Source organism: Oncorhynchus mykiss, chromosome 17 (genome assembly GCF_013265735.2).
Source record: "Oncorhynchus mykiss isolate Arlee chromosome 17, USDA_OmykA_1.1, whole genome shotgun sequence".
Lineage (NCBI taxonomy): Eukaryota > Metazoa > Chordata > Actinopteri > Salmoniformes > Salmonidae > Oncorhynchus > Oncorhynchus mykiss.
This window is the reverse complement of record NC_048581.1, coordinates 89,060,721-89,085,008: the sequence shown is the minus strand read 5'-3', so window position 1 is coordinate 89,085,008 and position 24,288 is coordinate 89,060,721. Positions and strand designations below refer to the sequence as shown.

At 42.1% G+C, this 24,288-nt stretch overlaps 1 protein-coding gene across 2 annotated transcripts in view; it reads right to left on the bottom strand.

The window, feature by feature from the left end:
• The window catches only part of LOC110494825 (semaphorin-3D), a 136,545-nt gene that overhangs the window by 17,383 nt on the left and 94,874 nt on the right, over positions 1-24,288 (bottom strand). For both annotated transcript variants that reach the window (XM_036950936.1, XM_036950935.1), the window contains 4 exons: positions 22,001-22,115; positions 21,517-21,586; positions 17,939-18,083; positions 14,453-14,675 (listed from right to left, as the gene is read on the bottom strand). In XM_036950936.1, coding sequence (XP_036806831.1) covers positions 14,453-14,675; positions 17,939-18,083; positions 21,517-21,586; positions 22,001-22,115 — 553 coding nt within the window. The remainder of the gene's footprint in view (positions 1-14,452; positions 14,676-17,938; positions 18,084-21,516; positions 21,587-22,000; positions 22,116-24,288) is intronic.

Here is a 24,288-nt window from a genome sequence, read left to right as displayed (position 1 = left end):
TGATCCAGGGTTACCCAGTAACAGGGATACCGAGGAACTGCGGTATTATGTAGCCTGAAGAGTCTGAGTCTCTCTTGTAGTGAAGTTGTGTTGTTAGGTATCAAGGCAACCCATGAACAACTCAACAAGACATTCTCTTACACGTTGGTATGTGTTCCAAGATAGAGGACATCATACTGTAATGGTATCTGTTCCTAGATAGAGGACATCATACTGTAATGGTATCTGTTCCTAGATAGAGGACATCATACTGTAATGGTATCTGTTCCTAGATAGAGGACATCATACTGTAATGGTACCTGGTATCTGTTCCTAGATAGAGGACATCATACTGTAATGGTATCTGGTACCTGTTCCTAGATAGAGGACATCATACTGTAATGGTATCTGCTAACTGTTCCTAGATAGAGGACATCATACTGTAATGGTATCTGTTCCTAGATAGAGGACATCATACTGTAATGGTATCTGGTACCTGTTCCTAGATAGAGGACAGCATACTGTAATGGTATCTGGTACCTGTTCCTAGATAGAAGACATCATACTGTAATGGTATCTGTTCCTAGATAGAGGACATCATACTGTAATGGTATCTGGTATCTGTTCATAGATAGAGGACATCATACTGTAATGGTATCTGTTCCTAGATAGAGGACATCATACTGTAATGGTATATGTTCCTAGATAGAGGACATCATACTGTAATGGTATCTGTTCCTAGATAGAGGACATCATACTGTAATGGTATCTGTTCCTAGATAGAGGACATCATACTGTAATGGTACCTGGTATCTGTTCCTAGATAGAGGACATCATACTGTAATGGTATCTGGTATCTGTTCCTAGATAGAGGACATCATACTGTAATGGTATCTGTTCCTAGATAGAGGACATCATACTGTAATGGTATCTGTTCCTAGATAGAGGACATCATACTGTAATGGTATCTGTTCCTAGATAGAGGACATCATACTGTAATGGTATATTTTCCTAGATAGAGGACATCATACTGTAATGGTACCTGGTATCTGTTCCTAGATAGAGGACATAATACTGTAATGGTATCTGTTCCTAGATAGAGGACATCATACTGTAATGGTATCTGGTATCTGTTCCTAGAGAGATGACATCATACTGTAATGGTATCTGGTACCTGTTCCTAGATAGAGGACATCATACTGTAATGGTATCTGTTCCTAGATAGAGGACATCATACTGTAATGGTATCTGTTCCTAGATAGAGGACATCATACTGTAATGGTATCTGTTCCTAGATAGAGGACATCATACTGTAATGGTATCTGGTACCTGTTCCTAGATAGAGGACATCATACTGTAATGGTATCTGTTCCTAGATAGAGGGCATCATACTGTAATGGTATCTGTTCCTAGATAGAGGACATCATACTGTAATGGTATCTGTTCCTAGATAGAGGACATCATACTGTAATGGTATCTGTTCCTAGATAGAGGACATCATACTGTAATGGTACCTGGTATCTGTTCCTAGATAGAGGACATCATACTGTAATGGTATCTGGTATCTGTTCCTAGATAGAGGACATCATACTGTAATGGTATCTGTTCCTAGATAGAGGACATCATACTGTAATGGTATCTGTTCCTAGATAGAGGACATCATACTGTAATGGTACCTGGTATCTGTTCCTAGATAGAGGACATCATACTGTAATGGTATCTGGTATCTGTTCCTAGATCGAGGACATCATACTGTAATGGTATCTGTTCCTAGATAGAGGACATCATACTGTAATGGTACCTGTTTCGAGATAGAGGACATCATACTGTAATGGTATCTGTTCCTAGATAGAGGACATCATACTGTAATGGTATCTGTTCCTAGATAGAGGACATCATACTGTAATGGTACCTGGTATCTGTTCCTAGATAGAGGACATCATACTGTAATGGTATCTGGTATCTGTTCCTAGATAGAGGACATCATACTGTAATGGTATCTGTTCCTAGATAGAGGACATCATACTGTAATGGTATCTGTTCCTAGATAGAGGACATCATACTGTAATGGTACCTGGTATCTGTTCCTAGATAGAGGACATCATACTGTAATGGTATCTGGTATCTGTTCCTAGATAGAGGACATCATACTGTAATGGTATCTGTTCCTAGATAGAGGACATCATACTGTAATGGTACCTGTTTCGAGATAGAGGACATCATACTGTAATGGTATCTGTTCCTAGATAGAGGACATCATACTGTAATGGTATCTGTTCCTAGATAGAGGACATCATACTGTAATGGTACCTGGTACCTGTTCCTAGATAGAGGACATCATACTGTAATGGTATCTGTTCCTAGATAGAGGACATCATACTGTAATGGTATATTTTCCTAGATAGAGGACATCATACTGTAATGGTACCTGGTATCTGTTCCTAGATAGAGGACATAATACTGTAATGGTATCTGTTCCTAGATAGAGGACATCATACTGTAATGGTATCTGGTATCTGTTCCTAGAGAGATGACATCATACTGTAATGGTATCTGGTACCTGTTCCTAGATAGAGGACATCATACTGTAATGGTATCTGTTCCTAGATAGAGGACATCATACTGTAATGGTATCTGTTCCTAGATAGAGGACATCATACTGTAATGGTATCTGTTCCTAGATAGAGGACATCATACTGTAATGGTATCTGGTACCTGTTCCTAGATAGAGGACATCATACTGTAATGGTATCTGTTCCTAGATAGAGGGCATCATACTGTAATGGTATCTGTTCCTAGATAGAGGACATCATACTGTAATGGTATCTGTTCCTAGATAGAGGACATCATACTGTAATGGTATCTGTTCCTAGATAGAGGACATCATACTGTAATGGTACCTGGTATCTGTTCCTAGATAGAGGACATCATACTGTAATGGTATCTGGTATCTGTTCCTAGATAGAGGACATCATACTGTAATGGTATCTGTTCCTAGATAGAGGACATCATACTGTAATGGTATCTGTTCCTAGATAGAGGACATCATACTGTAATGGTACCTGGTATCTGTTCCTAGATAGAGGACATCATACTGTAATGGTATCTGGTATCTGTTCCTAGATAGAGGACATCATACTGTAATGGTATCTGTTCCTAGATAGAGGACATCATACTGTAATGGTACCTGTTTCGAGATAGAGGACATCATACTGTAATGGTATCTGTTCCTAGATAGAGGACATCATACTGTAATGGTATCTGTTCCTAGATAGAGGACATCATACTGTAATGGTATCTGTTCCTAGATAGAGGACATCATTCTGTAATGGTACCTGGTACCTGTTCCTAGATAGAGGACATCATACTGTAATGGTACCTGTTCCTAGATAGAGGACATCATACTGTAATGGGATCTGATTCTAGATAGAGGATATCATACTGTAATGGTATCTGTTATGTGTTCCTAGATAGAGGACATCATACTGTAATGGTATCTGTTATGTGTTCCTAGATCGAGGACATCATACTGTAATGGTATCTGTTATCTGTTCCTAGATAGAGGACATCATACTGTAATGGTACCTGTTCCTAGATAGAGGACATCATACTGTAATGGTATCTGTTCCTAGATAGAGGACATCGTACTGTAGTGGTATCTGGTATCTGTTCCTAGATAGAGGACATCATACTGTAATGGTACCTGGTATCTGTTCCTAGATAGAGGACATCATACTGTAATGGTACCTGTTCCAAGTTAGAGGACATCATACTGTAATGGTATCTGTTCCTAGATAGAGGACATCATACTCTAATGGTATCTGTTCCTAGACAGAGGACATCATACTGTAATGGTATCTGTTCCTAGATAGAGGACATCATACTGTAATGGTACCTGGTATCTATTCCTAGATAGAGGACATAATACTGTAATGGTATCTGTTCCTAGATAGAGGACATCATACTGTAATGGTATCTGGTATCTGTTCCTAGAGAGATGACATCATACTGTAATGGTATCTGGTACCTGTTCCTAGATAGAGGACATCATACTGTAATGGTATCTGTTCCTAGATAGAGGACATCATACTGTAATGGTATCTGTTCCTAGATAGAGGACATCATACTGTAATGGTATCTGTTCCTAGATAGAGGACATCATACTGTAATGGTATCTGGTACCTGTTCCTAGATAGAGGACATCATACTGTAATGGTATCTGTTCCTAGATAGAGGGCATCATACTGTAATGGTATCTGTTCCTAGATAGAGGACATCATACTGTAATGGTATCTGTTCCTAGATAGAGGACATCATACTGTAATGGTATCTGTTCCTAGATAGAGGACATCATACTGTAATGGTACCTGGTATCTGTTCCTAGATAGAGGACATCATACTGTAATGGTATCTGGTATCTGTTCCTAGATAGAGGACATCATACTGTAATGGTATCTGTTCCTAGATAGAGGACATCATACTGTAATGGTATCTGTTCCTAGATAGAGGACATCATACTGTAATGGTACCTGGTATCTGTTCCTAGATAGAGGACATCATACTGTAATGGTATCTGGTATCTGTTCCTAGATCGAGGACATCATACTGTAATGGTATCTGTTCCTAGATAGAGGACATCATACTGTAATGGTACCTGTTTCGAGATAGAGGACATCATACTGTAATGGTATCTGTTCCTAGATAGAGGACATCATACTGTAATGGTATCTGTTCCTAGATAGAGGACATCATACTGTAATGGTACCTGGTACCTGTTCCTAGATAGAGGACATCATACTGTAATGGTATCTGTTCCTAGATAGAGGACATCATACTGTAATGGTATCTGTTCCTAGATAGAGGACATCATTCTGTAATGGTACCTGGTACCTGTTCCTAGATAGTTGACATCATACTGTAATGGTACCTGTTCCTAGATAGAGGACATCATACTGTAATGGGATCTGATTCTAGATAGAGGATATCATACTGTAATGGTATCTGTTATGTGTTCCTAGATAGAGGACATCATACTGTAATGGTATCTGTTATGTGTTCCTAGATCGAGGACATCATACTGTAATGGTATCTGTTATCTGTTCCTAGATAGAGGACATCATACTGTAATGGTACCTGTTCCTAGATAGAGGACATCATACTGTAATGGTATCTGTTCCTAGATAGAGGACATCGTACTGTAGTGGTATCTGGTATCTGTTCCTAGATAGAGGACATCATACTGTAATGGTACCTGGTATCTGTTCCTAGATAGAGGACATCATACTGTAATGGTACCTGTTCCAAGTTAGAGGACATCATACTGTAATGGTATCTGTTCCTAGATAGAGGACATCATATTCTAATGGTATCTGTTCCTAGACAGAGGACATCATACTGTAATGGTATATGGTATCTGTTCCTAGATAGAGGACATCATACTGTAATGGTACCTGTTCCTAGATCGAGGACATCATACTGTCATGGTATATGGTATCTGTTCCTAGATAGAGGGCATCATACTGTAATGGTATCTGGTATCTGTTCCTAGATAGAGGACATTATACTGTAATGGTATCTGTTCCTAGATAGAGGACATCATACTGTAATGGTATCTGTTCCTAGATAGAGGACATCATACTGTAATGGTATCTGTTCCTATATAGAGGACATCATACTGTAATGGTATCTGTTCCTAGATAGAGGACATCATACTGTAATGGTATCTGGTATCTGTTCCTAGAGAGATGACATCATACTGTAATGGTACTTGGTATCTGTTCCTAGATAGAGGACATCATACTGTAATGGTATCTGGTACCTGTTCCTAGATAGAAGACATCATACTGTAATGGTATCTGTTTCTAGATAGAGGACATCATACTGTAATGGTATCTGTTCCTAGATAGAGGACATCATACTGTAATGGTATCTGTTCCTGGATAGAGGACATCATACTGTAATGGTATCTGTTCCTAGATAGAGGACATCATACTGTAATGGTATCTGGTACCTGTTCCTAGATAGAGGACATCATACTGTAATGGTATCTGTTCCTAGATAGAGGGCATCATACTGTAATGGTATCTGTTCCTAGATAGAGGACATCATACTGTAATGGTATCTGTTCCTAGATAGAGGACATCATACTGTAATGGTATCTGTTCCTAGATAGAGGACATCATACTGTAATGGTACCTGGTATCTGTTCCTAGATAGAGGACATCATACTGTAATGGTATCTGGTATCTGTTCCTAGATAGAGGACATCATACTGTAATGGTATCTGTTCCTAGATAGAGGACATCATACTGTAATGGTATCTGTTCCTAGATAGAGGACATCATACTGTAATGGTACCTGGTATCTGTTCCTAGATAGAGGACATCATACTGTAATGGTATCTGGTATCTGTTCCTAGATCGAGGACATCATACTGTAATGGTATCTGTTCCTAGATAGAGGACATCATACTGTAATGGTACCTGTTTCGAGATAGAGGACATCATACTGTAATGGTATCTGTTCCTAGATAGAGGACATCATACTGTAATGGTATCTGTTCCTAGATAGAGGACATCATACTGTAATGGTACCTGGTACCTGTTCCTAGATAGAGGACATCATACTGTAATGGTATCTGTTCCTAGATAGAGGACATCATACTGTAATGGTATCTGTTCCTAGATAGAGGACATCATTCTGTAATGGTACCTGGTACCTGTTCCTAGATAGAGGACATCATACTGTAATGGTACCTGTTCCTAGATAGAGGACATCATACTGTAATGGGATCTGATTCTAGATAGAGGATATCATACTGTAATGGTATCTGTTATGTGTTCCTAGATAGAGGACATCATACTGTAATGGTATCTGTTATGTGTTCCTAGATCGAGGACATCATACTGTAATGGTATCTGTTATCTGTTCCTAGATAGAGGACATCATACTGTAATGGTACCTGTTCCTAGATAGAGGACATCATACTGTAATGGTATCTGTTCCTAGATAGAGGACATCGTACTGTAGTGGTATCTGGTATCTGTTCCTAGATAGAGGACATCATACTGTAATGGTACCTGGTATCTGTTCCTAGATAGAGGACATCATACTGTAATGGTACCTGTTCCAAGTTAGAGGACATCATACTGTAATGGTATCTGTTCCTAGATAGAGGACATCATACTCTAATGGTATCTGTTCCTAGACAGAGGACATCATACTGTAATGGTATATGGTATCTGTTCCTAGATAGAGGACATCATACTGTAATGGTACCTGTTCCTAGATCGAGGACATCATACTGTCATGGTATATGGTATCTGTTCCTAGATAGAGGGCATCATACTGTAATGGTACCTGTTCCTAGATAGAGGACATCGTACTGTAATGGTATCTGGTATCTGTTCCTAGATAGAGGACATCATACTGTAATGGTACCTGGTATCTGTTCCTAGATAGAGGACATCATACTGTAATGGTACCTGTTCCAAGTTAGAGGACATCATACTGTAATGGTATCTGTTCCTAGATAGAGGACATCATACTCTAATGGTATCTGTTCCTAGACAGAGGACATCATACTGTAATGGTATATGGTATCTGTTCCTAGATAGAGGATATCATACTGTAATGGTACCTGTTCCTAGATCGAGGACATCATACTGTCATGGTATATGGTATCTGTTCCTAGATAGAGGACATCATACTGTAATGGTATCTGGTATCTGTTCCTAGATAGAGGACATCATACTGTAATGGTATCTGTTCCTAGATAGAGGACATCATACTGTAATGCTATCTGTTCCTAGATAGAGGACATCATACTGTAATGGTATCTGTTCCTAGATAGAGGACATCATACTGTAATGGTATCTGTTCCTAGATAGAGGACATCATACTGTAATGGTATCTGGTATCTGTTCCTAGAGAGATGACATCATACTGTAATGGTACCTGGTATCTGTTCCTAGATAGAGGACATCATACTGTAATGGTATCTGGTACCTGTTCCTAGATAGAAGACATCATACTGTAATGGTATCTGTTTCTAGATAGAGGACATCATACTGTAATGGTATCTGTTCCTAGATAGAGGACATCATACTGTAATGGTATCTGTTCCTAGATAGAGGACATCATACTGTAATGGTATCTGTTCCTAGATAGAGGACATCATACTGTAATGGTATCTGTTCCTAGATAGAGGACATCATACTGTAATGGTATCTGTTCCTAGATAGAGGACATCATACTGTAATGGTATCTGGTACCTGTTCCTAGATAGAGGACATCATACTGTAATGGTATATGGTATCTGTTCCTAGATAGAGGACATCATACTGTAATGGTATCTGTTCCTAGATAGAGGACATCATACTGTAATGGTATCTGGTATCTGTTCCTAGATAGAGGATATCATACTGTAATGGTACCTGTTATCTGTTCCTAGATATAGGACATCATACTGTAATGGTACCTGTTCCTAGATAGAGGACATCATACTGTAATGGTACCTGTTCCTAGATAGAGGACATCATACTGTAATGGTATCTGTTCCTAGATAGAGGACATCGTACTGTAGTGGTATCTGGTATCTGTTCCTAGATAGAGGACATCATACTGTAATGGTACCTGGTATCTGTTCCTAGATAGAGGACATCATACTGTAATGGTATCTGTTCCTAGATAGAGGACATCATACTGTAATGGTATCTGTTCCTAGATAGAGGACATCATACTGTAATGGTACCTGGTATCTGTTCCTAGATAGAGGACATCATACTGTAATGGTATCTGGTATCTGTTCCTAGATAGAGGACATCATACTGTAATGGTATCTGTTCCTAGATAGAGGACATCATACTGTAATGGTATCTGTTCCTAGATAGAGGACATCATACTGTAATGGTACCTGGTATCTGTTCCTAGATAGAGGACATCATACTGTAATGGTATCTGGTATCTGTTCCTAGATCGAGGACATCATACTGTAATGGTATCTGTTCCTAGATAGAGGACATCATACTGTAATGGTACCTGTTTCGAGATAGAGGACATCATACTGTAATGGTATCTGTTCCTAGATAGAGGACATCATACTGTAATGGTATCTGTTCCTAGATAGAGGACATCATACTGTAATGGTACCTGGTACCTGTTCCTAGATAGAGGACATCATACTGTAATGGTATCTGTTCCTAGATAGAGGACATCATACTGTAATGGTATCTGTTCCTAGATAGAGGACATCATTCTGTAATGGTACCTGGTACCTGTTCCTAGATAGAGGACATCATACTGTAATGGTACCTGTTCCTAGATAGAGGACATCATACTGTAATGGGATCTGATTCTAGATAGAGGATATCATACTGTAATGGTATCTGTTATGTGTTCCTAGATAGAGGACATCATACTGTAATGGTATCTGTTATGTGTTCCTAGATCGAGGACATCATACTGTAATGGTATCTGTTATCTGTTCCTAGATAGAGGACATCATACTGTAATGGTACCTGTTCCTAGATAGAGGACATCATACTGTAATGGTATCTGTTCCTAGATAGAGGACATCGTACTGTAGTGGTATCTGGTATCTGTTCCTAGATAGAGGACATCATACTGTAATGGTACCTGGTATCTGTTCCTAGATAGAGGACATCATACTGTAATGGTACCTGTTCCAAGTTAGAGGACATCATACTGTAATGGTATCTGTTCCTAGATAGAGGACATCATACTCTAATGGTATCTGTTCCTAGACAGAGGACATCATACTGTAATGGTATATGGTATCTGTTCCTAGATAGAGGACATCATACTGTAATGGTACCTGTTCCTAGATCGAGGACATCATACTGTCATGGTATATGGTATCTGTTCCTAGATAGAGGGCATCATACTGTAATGGTACCTGTTCCTAGATAGAGGACATCGTACTGTAATGGTATCTGGTATCTGTTCCTAGATAGAGGACATCATACTGTAATGGTACCTGGTATCTGTTCCTAGATAGAGGACATCATACTGTAATGGTACCTGTTCCAAGTTAGAGGACATCATACTGTAATGGTATCTGTTCCTAGATAGAGGACATCATACTCTAATGGTATCTGTTCCTAGACAGAGGACATCATACTGTAATGGTATATGGTATCTGTTCCTAGATAGAGGATATCATACTGTAATGGTACCTGTTCCTAGATCGAGGACATCATACTGTCATGGTATATGGTATCTGTTCCTAGATAGAGGACATCATACTGTAATGGTATCTGGTATCTGTTCCTAGATAGAGGACATCATACTGTAATGGTATCTGTTCCTAGATAGAGGACATCATACTGTAATGCTATCTGTTCCTAGATAGAGGACATCATACTGTAATGGTATCTGTTCCTAGATAGAGGACATCATACTGTAATGGTATCTGTTCCTAGATAGAGGACATCATACTGTAATGGTATCTGGTATCTGTTCCTAGAGAGATGACATCATACTGTAATGGTACCTGGTATCTGTTCCTAGATAGAGGACATCATACTGTAATGGTATCGGGTACCTGTTCCTAGATAGAAGACATCATACTGTAATGGTATCTGTTTCTAGATAGAGGACATCATACTGTAATGGTATCTGTTCCTAGATAGAGGACATCATACTGTAATGGTATCTGTTCCTAGATAGAGGACATCATACTGTAATGGTATCTGTTCCTAGATAGAGGACATCATACTGTAATGGTATCTGTTCCTAGATAGAGGACATCATACTGTAATGGTATCTGTTCCTAGATAGAGGACATCATACTGTAATGGTATCTGGTACCTGTTCCTAGATAGAGGACATCATACTGTAATGGTATATGGTATCTGTTCCTAGATAGAGGACATCATACTGTAATGGTATCTGTTCCTAGATAGAGGACATCATACTGTAATGGTATCTGGTATCTGTTCCTAGATAGAGGACATCATACTGTAATGGTATCTGTTCCTAGATAGAGGACATCATACTGTAATGGTATCTGTTCCTAGATAGAGGACATCATACTGTAATGGTATCTGGTATCTGTTCCTAGATAGAGGATATCATACTGTAATGGTACCTGTTATCTGTTCCTAGATATAGGACATCATACTGTAATGGTACCTGTTCCTAGATAGAGGACATCATACTGTAATGGTACCTGTTCCTAGATAGAGGACATCATACTGTAATGGTATCTGTTCCTAGATAGAGGACATCGTACTGTAGTGGTATCTGGTATCTGTTCCTAGATAGAGGACATCATACTGTAATGGTACCTGGTATCTGTTCCTAGATAGAGGACATCATACTGTAATGGTACCTGTTCCTAGATAGAGGACATCATACTGTAATGGTATCTGTTCCTAGATAGAGGACATCGTACTGTAATGTTATCTGGTATCTGTTCCTAGATAGAGGACATCATACTGTAATGGTACCTGGTATCTGTTCCTAGATAGAGGACATCATACTGTAATGGTATCTGTTCCTAGATAGAGGACATCATACTGTAATGGTATCTGTTCCTAGATAGAGGACATCATAATGTAATGGTATCTGTTCCTAGATAGAGACATCATACTGTAATGGTATCTGTTCCTAGATAGAGGACATCATACTGTAATGGTATCTGTTCCTAGATAGAGGACATCATACTGTAATGGTATCTGTTCCTAGATAGAGGACATCATAATGTAATGGTATCTGTTCCTAGATAGAGACATCATACTGTAATGGTATCTGTTCCTAGATAGAGGACATCATACTGTAATGGTATCTGGTATCTGTTGCTAGATAGAGGACATCATACTGTAATGGTACCTGTTCCTAGATAGAGGACATCATACTGTAATGGTATCTGTTCCTAGATAGAGGACATCATACTGTAATGGTATCTGTTCCTAGATAGAGACATCATACTGTAATGGTGTCTGTTCCTAGATAGAGGACATCATACTGTAATGGTATCTGTTCCTAGATAGAGGACATCATACTGTAATGGTATCTGGTATCTGTTGCTAGATAGAGGACATCATACTGTAATGGTACCTGTTCCTAGATAGAGGACATCATACTGTAATGGTATCTGGTACCTGTTCCTAGATAGAGGACATCATACTGTAATGGTATCTGCTATCTGTTCCTAGATAGAGGACATCATACTGTCCATCGTCGGCATCCACTCTTTCCACTATCTCGCTGCATAGGGTGTAGGGCACATTGACCCACTCTCTTACCGATAGCTGTATATACTATAATTATTACATTATCTTACTGATAGATATAGATATATACTATAATTATTACATTATATTACTGATAGCTGTATATACTATAATTATTACATTATATTACTGATATATATATATATATATATATATATACTATAATCATTACATTATCTTACTGATAGCTGTATATACAGTGCCTTGCGAAAGTATTCGGCCCCCTTGAACTTTGCGACCTTTTGCCACATTTCAGGCTTTAAACATAAAGATATAAAACTGTATTTTTTTGTGAAGAATCAACAACAAGTGGGACACAATCATGAAGTGGAACGACATTTATTGGATATTTAAAACTTTTTTAACAAATCAAAAACTGAAAAATTGGGCGTGCAAAATTATTCAGCCCCTTTACTTTCAGTGCAGCAAACTCTCTCCAGAAGTTCAGTGAGGATCTCTGAATGATCCAATGTTGACGTAAATGACTAATGATGATAAATACAATCCACCTGTGTGTAATCAAGTCTCCGTATAAATAAACCTGCACTGTGATAGTCTCAGAGGTCCGTTAAAAGCGCAGAGAGCATCATGAAGAACAAGGAACACACCAGGCATGTCCGAGATACTGTTGTGAAGAAGTTTAAAGCCGGATTTGGATACAAAAAGATTTCCCAAGCTTTAAACATCCCAAGGAGCACTGTGCAAGCGATAATATTGAAATGGAAGGAGTATCAGACCACTGCAAATCTACCAAGACCTGGCCGTCCCTCTAAACTTTTAGCTCATACAAGGAGAAGACTGATCAGAGATGCAGCCAAGAGGCCCATGATCACTCTGGATGAACTGCAGAGATCTACAGCTGAGGTGGGAGACTCTGTCCATAGGACAACAATCAGTCGTATATTGCACAAATCTGGCCTTTATGGAAGAGTGGCAAGAAGAAAGCCATTTCTTAAAGATATCCATAAAAAGTGTTGTTTAAAGTTTGCCACAAGCCACCTGGGAGACACACCAAACATGTGGAAGAAGGTGCTCTGGTCAGATGAAAGCAAAATTGAACTTTTTGGCAACAATGCAAAACGTTATGTTAGGCGTAAAAGCAACACAGCTGAACACACCATCCCCACTGTCAAACATGGTGGTGGCAGCATCATGGTTTGGGCCTGCTTTTCTTCAGAAGGGACAGGGAAGATGGTTAAAATTGATGGGAAGATGGATGGAGCCAAATACAGGACCATTCTGGAAGAGAACCTGATGGAGTCTGCAAAAGACCTGAGACTGGGACGGAGATTTGTCTTCCAACAAGACAATGATCCAAAACATAAAGCAAAATCTACAATGGAATGGTTCAAAAATAAACATATCCAGGTGTTAGAATGGCCAAGTCAAAGTCCAGACCTGAATCCAATCGAGAATCTGTGGAAAGAACTGAAAACTGCTGTTCACAAATGCTCTCCATCCAACCTCACTGAGCTCGAGCTGTTTTGCAAGGAGGAATGGGAAAAAATGTCAGTCTCTCGATGTGCAAAACTGATAGAGACATACCCCAAGCGACTTACAGCTGTAATCGCAGCAAAAGGTGGCGCTACAAAGTATTAACTTAAGGGGGCTGAATAATTTTGCACGCCCAATTTTTCAGTTTTTGATTTGTTAAAAAAGTTTGAAATATCCAATAAATGTCGTTCCACTTCATGATTGTGTCCCACTTGTTGTTGATTCTTCACAAAAAAATACAGTTTTATATCTTTATGTTTGAAGCCTGAAATGTGGCAAAAGGTCGCAAAGTTCAAGGGGGCCGAATACTTTCGCAAGGCACTGTACTATAATTATTGCATTATCTTACTGATATATATATATATATATATATATATATATATATATATATATATATATATATATATACTATAATTATTACATTATATTATAGATAGCTGTATATACTATAATTATTATATTATCTTACTGATAGCTGTATATACTATAATTATTGCATTATCTTACTGATAGCTGTATATACTATAATTATTACATTATCTTACTGATAGCTGTATATACTATAATTATTACATTATCTTACTGATAGCTGTATATACTATAATTGATAGCTGTATATACTATAATTAGTACATTATTTTACTGATAGCTGTATATACTATAATTATGACATTAACTTACTCATAGCCTCATACTATATACTATTCGGTTTACTCTCTTACCTGTGCCCAGGTGTAGTACATCATACTGTCCATCCGCAGCGTCCACCCTATCCACCACTAACTTTCTCAGGGTGTAGGATACGTTGACCAGGGTAAAGACCGGGCGGCGGGTGACCGGTAGGATGGGTTCCCACATCAGATGATGACCCCTCATGAAACTCACTACGTCATCAGGGAAGTCACGGGTAGACTTGTGGAGGGGGTCGTAGGTCACACTGGGACACTGGGGAGGAGGATATACAGAACACATCAAGTTGTTATTTTATTTAGACCATGTGATATCATTTATTAAAGGGGCAAATTGCAGTTAGTACATCCATTTTTTAAAACTTCGTAGTTAATGATACACTATTTATACAAAAATATGTGGACATCCCTTCAAATTAGTGGATTCCGCTATTTCAGCAACACCCATATACCCACCTATACAGGTAGTATAGAAATTCGACCACACAGCCGTGTAATCTCCATAGACAAACATTAGCATTGGTTCGCCAAACTACCTCTAACTTCCGTCATACTGGATGTAGAGACATACAAAATGGATCCTTGAGTTCATCTGACTCTGGGGAAGAAGATAAATGGACCGGGTATGGTAGTAGGTGCCAGGTGCACCGGTTTGTGTCAAGAACTGCAACACTGCTGGGTTTTTCCCGTGTGTATCAAGAATGGTCCCCCCCCCCCCCCCCCCCCCGCCCAAAGGACATCCAGCAAACTCAACACAACTGTGGGAAGCATTGGAGTCAACATGGGCCAGTATCCCTGTGGAAAGCGTTCCTAATATTTTGTTCACTCAGTCTACGTATATTAAAACACAGAAAAATATAGTTTTTGACAGCATTGGGTTATTTAAGTTATCAGAGATTATGTAATTTCCCACCTATCACACTGAAAGCATTATAGTGATGTAGAGAGTGTAGGGCTTAGTGCTGGATATGACAAGCGTGAGTACCATTGTGGAAGTATGGGCAGCAGGTAGCCTAGTGGTTAGAGCATTGGGCCAGTAACCAGCAGGTAGCCTAGTGGTCAGAGTGTTGGGCCAGTAACCAGCAGGTAGCCTAGTGGTCAGAGTGTTGGGCCAGTAACCAGCAGGTAGACTAGTGGTCAGAGTGTTGGGCCAGTAACCAGCAGGGAGCCTAGTGGTCAGAGTGTTGGGCCAGTAACCAGCAGGTAGACTAGTGGTCAGAGTGTTGGGCCAGTAACCAGCAGGTAGACTAGTGGTCAGAGTGTTGGGCCAGTAACCAGCAGGTAGACTAGTGGTCAGAGTGTTGGGCCAGTAACCAGCAGGGAGCCTAGTGGTCAGAGTGTGGGGCCAGTAACCAGCAGGTAGCCTAGTGGTCAGAGTGTGGGGCCAGTAACCAGCAGGTAGCCTAGTGGTCAGAGTGTTGGGCCAGTAACCAGCAGGTAGCCTAGTGGTCAGAGTGTTGGGCCAGTAACCAGCAGGTAGACTAGTGGTTAGAGTGTTGGGCCAGTAACCAGCAGGTAGACTAGTGGTCAGAGTGTTGGGCCAGTAACCAGCAGGTAGCCTAGTGGTCAGAGTGTTGGGCCAGTAACCAGCAGGTAGCCTAGTGGTCAGAGTGTTGGGCCAGTAACCAGCAGGGAGCCTAGTGGTCAGAGTGTGGGGCCAGTAACCAGCAGGTAGCCTAGTGGTCAGAGTGTGGGGCCAGTAACCAGCAGGTAGCCTAGTGGTCAGAGTGTTGGGCCAGTAACCAGCAGGTAGCCTAGTGGTCAGAGTGTTGGGCCAGTAACCAGCAGGTAGACTAGTGGTTAGAGTGTTGGGCCAGTAACCAGCAGGTAGACTAGTGGTCAGAGTGTTGGGCCAGTAACCAGCAGGTAGCCTAGTGGTCAGAGTGTTGGGCCAGTAACCAGCAGGTAGCCTAGTGGTCAGAGTGTTGGGCCAGTAACCAGCAGGTAGACTAGTGGTCAGAGCGTTGGGCCAGTAACTGAAAGGTTGCTGGATTACATCCCTGAGCTGACAAGGTAAAAATCAGTTGTTCTACCCCTGAACAAGGCACTGTTTCCCGGTAGACCGTCATTGTAAATAATAATTTGTTCTTAACTGACTTGCGTAGTTAAATAAATAAGAAATGCTGTGTTTAAACATGGCAAAAGCACCTCCATTGGCCTATGTTTATCTCCTGTTAAATGTGGCTGCTATTACTCTATATCTCTGTGGGCTGTTCAGTGACTCTAATCAGGGGTTGTAACTAAACCTGACGATGTGATGCTGTTCAGTGACTCTAATCAGGGGTTTTAACTAAACCAGACGATGTGATGCTGTTCAGTGACTCTAATCAGGGGTTTTAACTAAACCAGATGATGTGATGCTGTTCAGTGACTCTAATCAGGGGTTGTAACTAAACCTGACGATGTGATGCTGTTCAGTGACTCTAATCAGGGGTTTTAACTAAACCAGCATGCCACTTCAGACAGAGCACTAAAACATAGTACACATTCCCCTGCCTGTAGTGTTCTCTAACGGGGGGGGGGGGGGGGGGGGGGGGCTCAGCATGCCACTTCAGACAGAGCACTAAAACATAGTAAACATTCCCCTGAAGTCTTTGGCTGACAAGGTACAGCTTTCCCAGGAGAACTCCTAGCCGAGGTGCATCATGGTTTGGGCCTGCTTTTCTTCAGCAGGGACAGGGAAGATGGTTAAAATTGATGGGAAGATGGATGGAGCCAAATACAGGACCATTCTGGAAGAAAACCTGATGGAGTCTGCAAAAGACCTGAGACTGGGACGGAGATTTGTCTTCCAACAAGACAATGATCCAAAACATAAAGCAAAATCTACAATGGAATGGTTCAATAATAAACATATCCAGGTGTTAGAATGGCCAAGTCAAAGTCCAGACCTGAATCCAATCGAGAATCTGTGGAAAGAACTGAAAACTGCTGTTCACAAATGCTCTCCATTCAACCTCACTGAGCTCGAGCTGTTTTGCAAGGAGGAATGGGAAAAATGTTCAGTCTCTTGATGTGCAAAACTGATAGAGACATACATAAATGACTAATGATGATAAATACAATCCACCTGTGTGTAATCAAGTCTCCGTATAAATGCACCTGCACTGTGATAGTCTCAGAGGTCCGTTAAAAGCGCAGAGAGCATCATGAAGAACAAGGAACACACCAGGCAGGTCCGAGATACTGTTGTGAAGAAGTTTAAAGCCGGATTTGGATACAAAAAGATTTCCCAAGCTTTAAACATCCCAAGGAGCACTGTGCAAGCGATAATATTGAAATGGAAGGAGTATCAGACCACTGCAAATCTACCAAGACCTGGCCGTCCCACTTGTTGTTGATTCTTCACAAAAAAATACAGTTTTATATCTTTATGTTTGAAGCATGAAATGTGGCCAAAGGTCGCAAAGTTCAAGGGGGCCGAATACTTTCGCAAGGCACTGTATCTATTCGTCCGTCCGTCTGTCTGTCTGTCACTTCCTTAAACAAACCCTCAGACAGTCCCTACTGAGAACTCACAGTGCCAGGTCGTGGATATGGGATCCTCCCCTTGTACTCCACCCAGCGGTAGTCGGGCCCTTCCTTGTGGGCGAATGGACCGTTGAAGGCTGCCCTGATAGAGGCCATGGAGTAGACACACACTGCTGACCCTCTGAATACAGAACTAAGGGAGAGAAGAGAGAGTGGGGGGGAGAAGAGACAGAGAGGAGAGAGGAGGGTGGAGAAGAGAGAGAGGGGGAGGGAAGAGAGAGAGTAGAGAGGAAGGAGAGGAGGTGGAGAAGAGACAGAGAGGAGGGTGGAGAAGAGACAGAGAGGAGAGAGGAGGGTGGAGAAGAGACAGAGAGGAGAGAGGAGGGTGGAGTAGAGAGACAGAGAGGAGGGTGGAGAAGAGACAGAGAGGAGGGTGGAGAAGAGACAGAGAGGAGGGTGGAGAAGAGACAGAGAGGAGGGTGGAGAAGAGACAGAGAGGAGAGAGGAGGGTGGAGTAGAGAGACAGAGAGGAGGGTGGAGAAGAGACAGAGAGGAGGGTGGAGAAGAGACAGAGAGGAGGGTGGAGAAGAGACAGAGATGAGAGAGGAGGGTGGAGTAGAGAGAGAGAGAGGAGGGTGGAGAAGAGACACAGAGGAGAGAGGAGGATGGAGTAGAGAGAGAGAGGAGGGTGGAGAAGAGACAGAGAGGAGAGAGGAGGGTGGAGAAGAGAGGAGAGAGGAGGGTGGAGAAGAGACAGAAAGGAGAGAGGAGGGTGGAGTAGAGAGAGACAGGAGAGAGGAGAGAGGAGGGTGGAGAATAGACAGAGAGGAGAGAGGAGGGTGGAGAAGAGACAGAGAGGAGAGAGGAGGGTGGAGTAGAGAGAGCGAGGAGGGTGGAGAAGAGAGGAGAGAGGAGGGTGCAGAATAGACAGAGAGGAGAGAGGAGAGAGGAGAAGAGACATAGAGGAGAGAGGAGGGTGGAGAAGAGAGGAGAGAGGAGGGTGCAGAATAGACAGAGAGGAGAGAGGAGAGAGGAGAAGAGACATAGAGGAGAGAGGAGGGAGGAGAAGAGACAGAGAGGAGATAGGAGGGTGGAGAATAGACAGAGAGGAGAGAGGAGAGAGGAGAAGAGACAGAGAGGAGAGAGGAGGGTGGATAAGAGACAGAGAGGAAAGGGAAGGGTGGAGAATAGACAGAGAGGAGGGTGGAGTAGAGAGAGAGAGGAGAGAGGAGGGTGGAGAAGAGACAGAGAGGAGGGTGGAGTAGAGAGAGAGAGGAGAGAGGAGGGTGGAGTAGATAGAGAGAGGAGGGTGGAGAAGAGACAGAGAGGAGAGAAGAGAGAGGAGGGTGGAGAAGAGAGGAGAGAGGAGGGTGGAGAAGAGAGGAGAGAGGAGGGTGGAGAATATACAGAGAGGAGAGAGGAGAGAGGAGAAGAGACAGAGAGGAGAGAGGAGGGTGGAGAATAGACAGAGAGGAGGGTGGAGTAGAGAGAGAGAGGAGAGAGGAGAAGAGACAGAGAGGAGGGTGGAGTAGAGAGAGAGAGGAGAGAGGAGGGTGGAGTAGAGAGAGAGAGGAGAGAGGAGGGTGGAGTAGATAGAGAGAGGAGGGTGGAGAAGAGACAGAGAGGAGGGTGGAGAAGAGACAGAGAGGAGAGAGGAGAGAGGAGGGTGGAGAAGAGACAGAGAGGAGGGTGGAGTAGAGAGAGAGAGGAGAGAGGAGGGTGGAGTAGATAGAGAGAGGAGGGTGGAGAAGAGACAGAGAGGAGAGAGGAGGGTGGAGGGTGGAGAATAGACAGAGAGGAGAGAGGAGAGAGGAGAAGAGACAGAGAGGAGAGAGGAGGGTGGATAAGAGACAGAGAGGAGAGAGGAGGGTGGAGAATAGACAGAGAGGAGGGTGGAGTAGAGAGAGAGAGGAGAGAGGAGGGTGGAGAAGAGACAGAGAGGAGGGTGGAGTAGAGAGAGAGAGGAGAGAGGAGGGTGGAGTAGATAGAGAGAGGAGGGTGGAGAAGAGACAGAGAGGAGGGTGGAGAAGAGACAGAGAGGAGAGAGGAGGGTGGAGAACAGACAGAGAGGAGGGTGGAGTAGAGAGAGAGGAGAGAGGAGGGTGGAGTAGAGAGAGAGAGGAGAGAGGAGGGTGGAGTAGATAGAGAGAGGAGGGTGGAGAAGAGACAGAGAGGAGAGAGGAGAGAGGAGGGTGGAGAAGAGACAGAGAGGAGAGAGGAGAGAGGAGGGTGGAGAAGAGACAGAGAGGAGAGAGGAGGGTGGAGAAGAAAGAGAGAGGAGGGTGGAGAAGAGAAGAGAAGGAGGAGAGAGGAGGGTGGAGAAGAAAGAGAGAGGAGGGTGGAGTAGAGAGAGAGGAGGGTGGAGGGTGGAGAAGAGAGAGAGGAGGGTGGAGAAGAGAGAGAAAGAGGAGGGTGGAGAAGAGAGAGAAATAGGAGGGTGGCGAAGAGAATGAGGCGAGAGGAGGGTGGAGAAGAAAGAGAGAGGAGGGTGGAGAAGAAAGAGAGAGGAGGGTGGAGGGTGGAGAAGAGAAGGAGGCAAGAGGAGGGTGGAGAAGAAAGAGAGAGGAGGGTGGAGGGTGGAGAAGAGAAGTGAGAGGAGGGTGGAGAAGAGAAGGAGGCGAGAGGAGGGTGGAGTAGAGAGAGAGAGGAGGGTGGAGGGTGGAGAAGAGAAGTGAGAGGAGGGTGGAGAAGAAAGAGAGAGGAGGGTGGAGAAGAAAGAGAGAGGAGGGTGGAGGGTGGAGAAGAGAAGGAGGCGAGAGGAGGGTGGAGAAGAAAGAGAGAGGAGGGTGGAGGGTGGAGTAGAGAAGTGAGTGTTAACGTGGATCCGGTGGATTACAATATCACAACCAGCCGGGCCTCTACAACCCTGACCCCTGTATAATCCCTGACCCCTGTATAATCCCTGACCCCTGTATAATCCCTGACCCCTGTTTAATCCCTGACCCCTGTATAATCCCTGACCCCTGTATAATCCCTGACCCCTGTATAATCCCTGACCCCTGTTTAATCCCTGACCCCTGTTTAATCCCTGACCCCTGTATAATCCCTGACCCCTGTATAATCCCTGACCCCTGTATAATCCCTGACCCCTGTATAATCCCTGACCCCTGTATAATCCCTGACCCCTGTATAATCCCTGACCCCTGTTTAATCCCTGACCCCTGTATAATCCCTGACCCCTGTATAATCCCTGACCCCTGTATAATCCCTGACCCCTGTATAATCCCTGACCCCTGTATAATCCCTGACCCCTGTTTAATCCCTGACCCCTGTATAATCCCTGACCCCTGTATTATCCCTGACCCCTGTATAATCCCTGACCCCTGTATAATCCCTGACCCCTGGGGGTCACTGCAGCACTGGGAAGGCCTGTGCACATACTGGTGGTGGGAGTGTACATGTGTAGGAAGAGGAAAGCATCCCTTTTAACATCCTCTTAACTTTCTATTGTCTTTTCTGGTGTTTCTCACCGAGAAGATGAAAAGCTGGTTCTGAGTGTACTTTTCTACTCAGACCAAATATTCAGTTATCGAATCATTTAACACATTTGTCTAATTCAACCATGCTCTGTAATTTTGAATCATAATCTCGTCGTGTTTTTGTTGGGTTTAAAAGCCCAAACTCACCTGGAGGTGGAGAACACTCCATAGATGATGGGGTTCTGGGAGTCTTTGGTCTCCAGCATGAAGACGTCCTCTGAAACACACACACAGTGGGGAAACAGAAATCATTGAAACGGAGATCGTCAATATGGAGATCGTCGAAACGGAGATCGTCGAAACCGAGATCGTCGAAACCGAGATCATTAAAACACAGATCATTGAAACAGAGATCATTGAAACAGAGATCATTGAAACAGAGATCATTGAAACAGAGATCATGGAAACAGAGTCATGGAAACAGAGATCATTGAAAAAACTAAGACCTTATTAGGAAAACATAACGATGTATACTCCTTTCAAGGTTATGGTACCAGTAGGCATGGCTAATTATACTGAAATGTTGGCAATCAAAATTAGAAAGTGAAACCGTGCAGCCTAACAGAGTGCACTCATTTGTTGGTACATTAAACATCAACTCAGCCGGGCAGTGTGTAAATTAAAAACATACCTAGCTCGTCAAATTGTGTGTCCAGTCCAGCTGGTCCTGGTACAGAACACACCAGACGGGCCTTGAGGAACGTACTCCAACGGTTAATCAGACTCCTCTTCCCTCCGACGTCATTCTAACGGGACACACAGAGGAGATCAGACATGAAACCAACATCTACATCACATTCAATTAGGTGCTTTTAGTCTCACTAACATCAGTCAAATCAGTCACTGTAGGCTCAGCTGTTACTGTAGGATCTGCTGTTACTATAGGATCTGCTGTTAATGTAGGATCTATTACTGTAGGATCTGCTGTTAATGTAGGATCTGCTGTTACTGTAGGATCTATTACTGTTGGATCTGCTGTTACTGTAGGATCTGCTGTTAATGTAGGATCTGCTATTACTGTAGGATCTATTACTGTATGATCTGCTGTTACTGTAGGATCTGCTGTTACTGTAGGATCTGCTGTTAATGTAGGATCTGCTGTTACTGTAGGATCTGCTGTTACTGTAGGATCTGCTGTTAATGTGGGATCTGCTGTTACTGTAGGATCTGCTGTTACTATAGGATCTATTACTGTAGGATCTGCTGTTAATGTAGGATCTGCTGTTACTGTAGGATCTGCTGTTACTATAGGATCTATTACTGTAGGATCTGCTGTTACTGTAGGATCTGCTGTTACTGTAGAATCTATTACTGTAGGATCTGCTGTTACTGTAGGATCTGCTGTTACTGTAGGATCTGCTGTTACTGTAGGATCTGCTGTTAATGTAGGATCTGCTGTTACTGTAGGATCTGCTGTTATTGTACTATCTGCTGTTAATGTAGGATCTGCTGTTACTGTAGGATCTGCTGTTACTATAGGATCTATTACTGTAGGATCTGCTGTTACTGTAGGATCTGCTGTTACTGTATAATCTATTACTGTTGGATCTGCTGTTACTGTAGGATCTGCTGTTAATGTAGGATCTATTACTGTAGGATCTGCTGTTACTGTAGGATCTGCTGTTACTGTAGGATCTGCTGTTAATGTAGGATCTGCTGTTAATGTAGGATCTGCTGTTAATGTAGGATCTGCTGTTACTGTAGGATCTGCTGTTACTATAGGATCTATTACTGTAGGATCTGCTGTTACTGTAGGATCTGCTGTTACTATAGGATCTATTACTGTAGGATCTGCTGTTACTGTAGGATCTGCTGTTACTATAGGATATATTACTGTAGGATCTGCTGTTACTGTAGAATCTATTACTGTAGGCTCTGCTGTTACTGTACTATCTATTACTGTAGGATCTATTGTTACTGTAGGATCTGCTGTTACTGTAGGATCTATTACTGTCAGATCTATTACTGTAGGATCTATTACAGTAGGATCTGCTTTTACTGTAGGATCTGCTGTTACTGTAGGATCTATTACTGTAGGATCTATTACAGTAGGATCTGCTGCTACTGTAGGATCTGCTGTTACTGTAGGATCTATTACTGTAGGATCTGCTGTTACTATAGGATCTATTACTGTAGGATCTATTACTGTGGGATCTATTACTGTAGGATCTGCTGTTACTGTAGGATATATTACTGTAGGCTCTGCTGTTACTGTAGGATCTGCTGTTACTGTAGGATCTATTACTGTAGGATCTGCTGTTACTGTAGAATCTGTTACTGTAGGATCTATTACTGTAGGATCTGCTGTTACTGTAGGATCTATTACTGTAGGATCTTACTGTAGGATATGTTACTGTAGGATCTATTACTGTAGGATCTTACTGTAGTATATATTACTGTAGTATCTATTACTGTAGGATTTTTTACTGTGCGCTCTGCTGTTACTGTAGGATCTATTACTGTAGGATCTATTACTGTAGGATCTATTACTGTAGGATCTGCTGTCACAGTAGGATCTATTACTGTAGGATCTATTACTGTAGAATCTATAACTTTAGGATCTATTACTGTAGGATCTATTACTGTAGGATCTGCTGTCACTGTAGGATCTATAACTGTAGGATCTATTACTGTATGATCTGCTGTTACTATAGGATCTATTACTGTAGGATCTATTACTGTAGGATCTATTACTGTAGGATCTTCTGTTAAGCCCTTTGTGATAATATTGTAGCGAATTTGGGTGGTAGCCCCAACCATTACGCCAAGAGGTCTGAAAACTCTTGATGAGGTCGCTAGGTGTTAGGACAAATTCCCTATGGTATTCTGTATATCTGTTCTCCATATCCGGGATATGTACAGTAGTCCCAATAGGGACTTAAACCTGCGACTGTGAAGCCAACACCTTAACCGTTACGC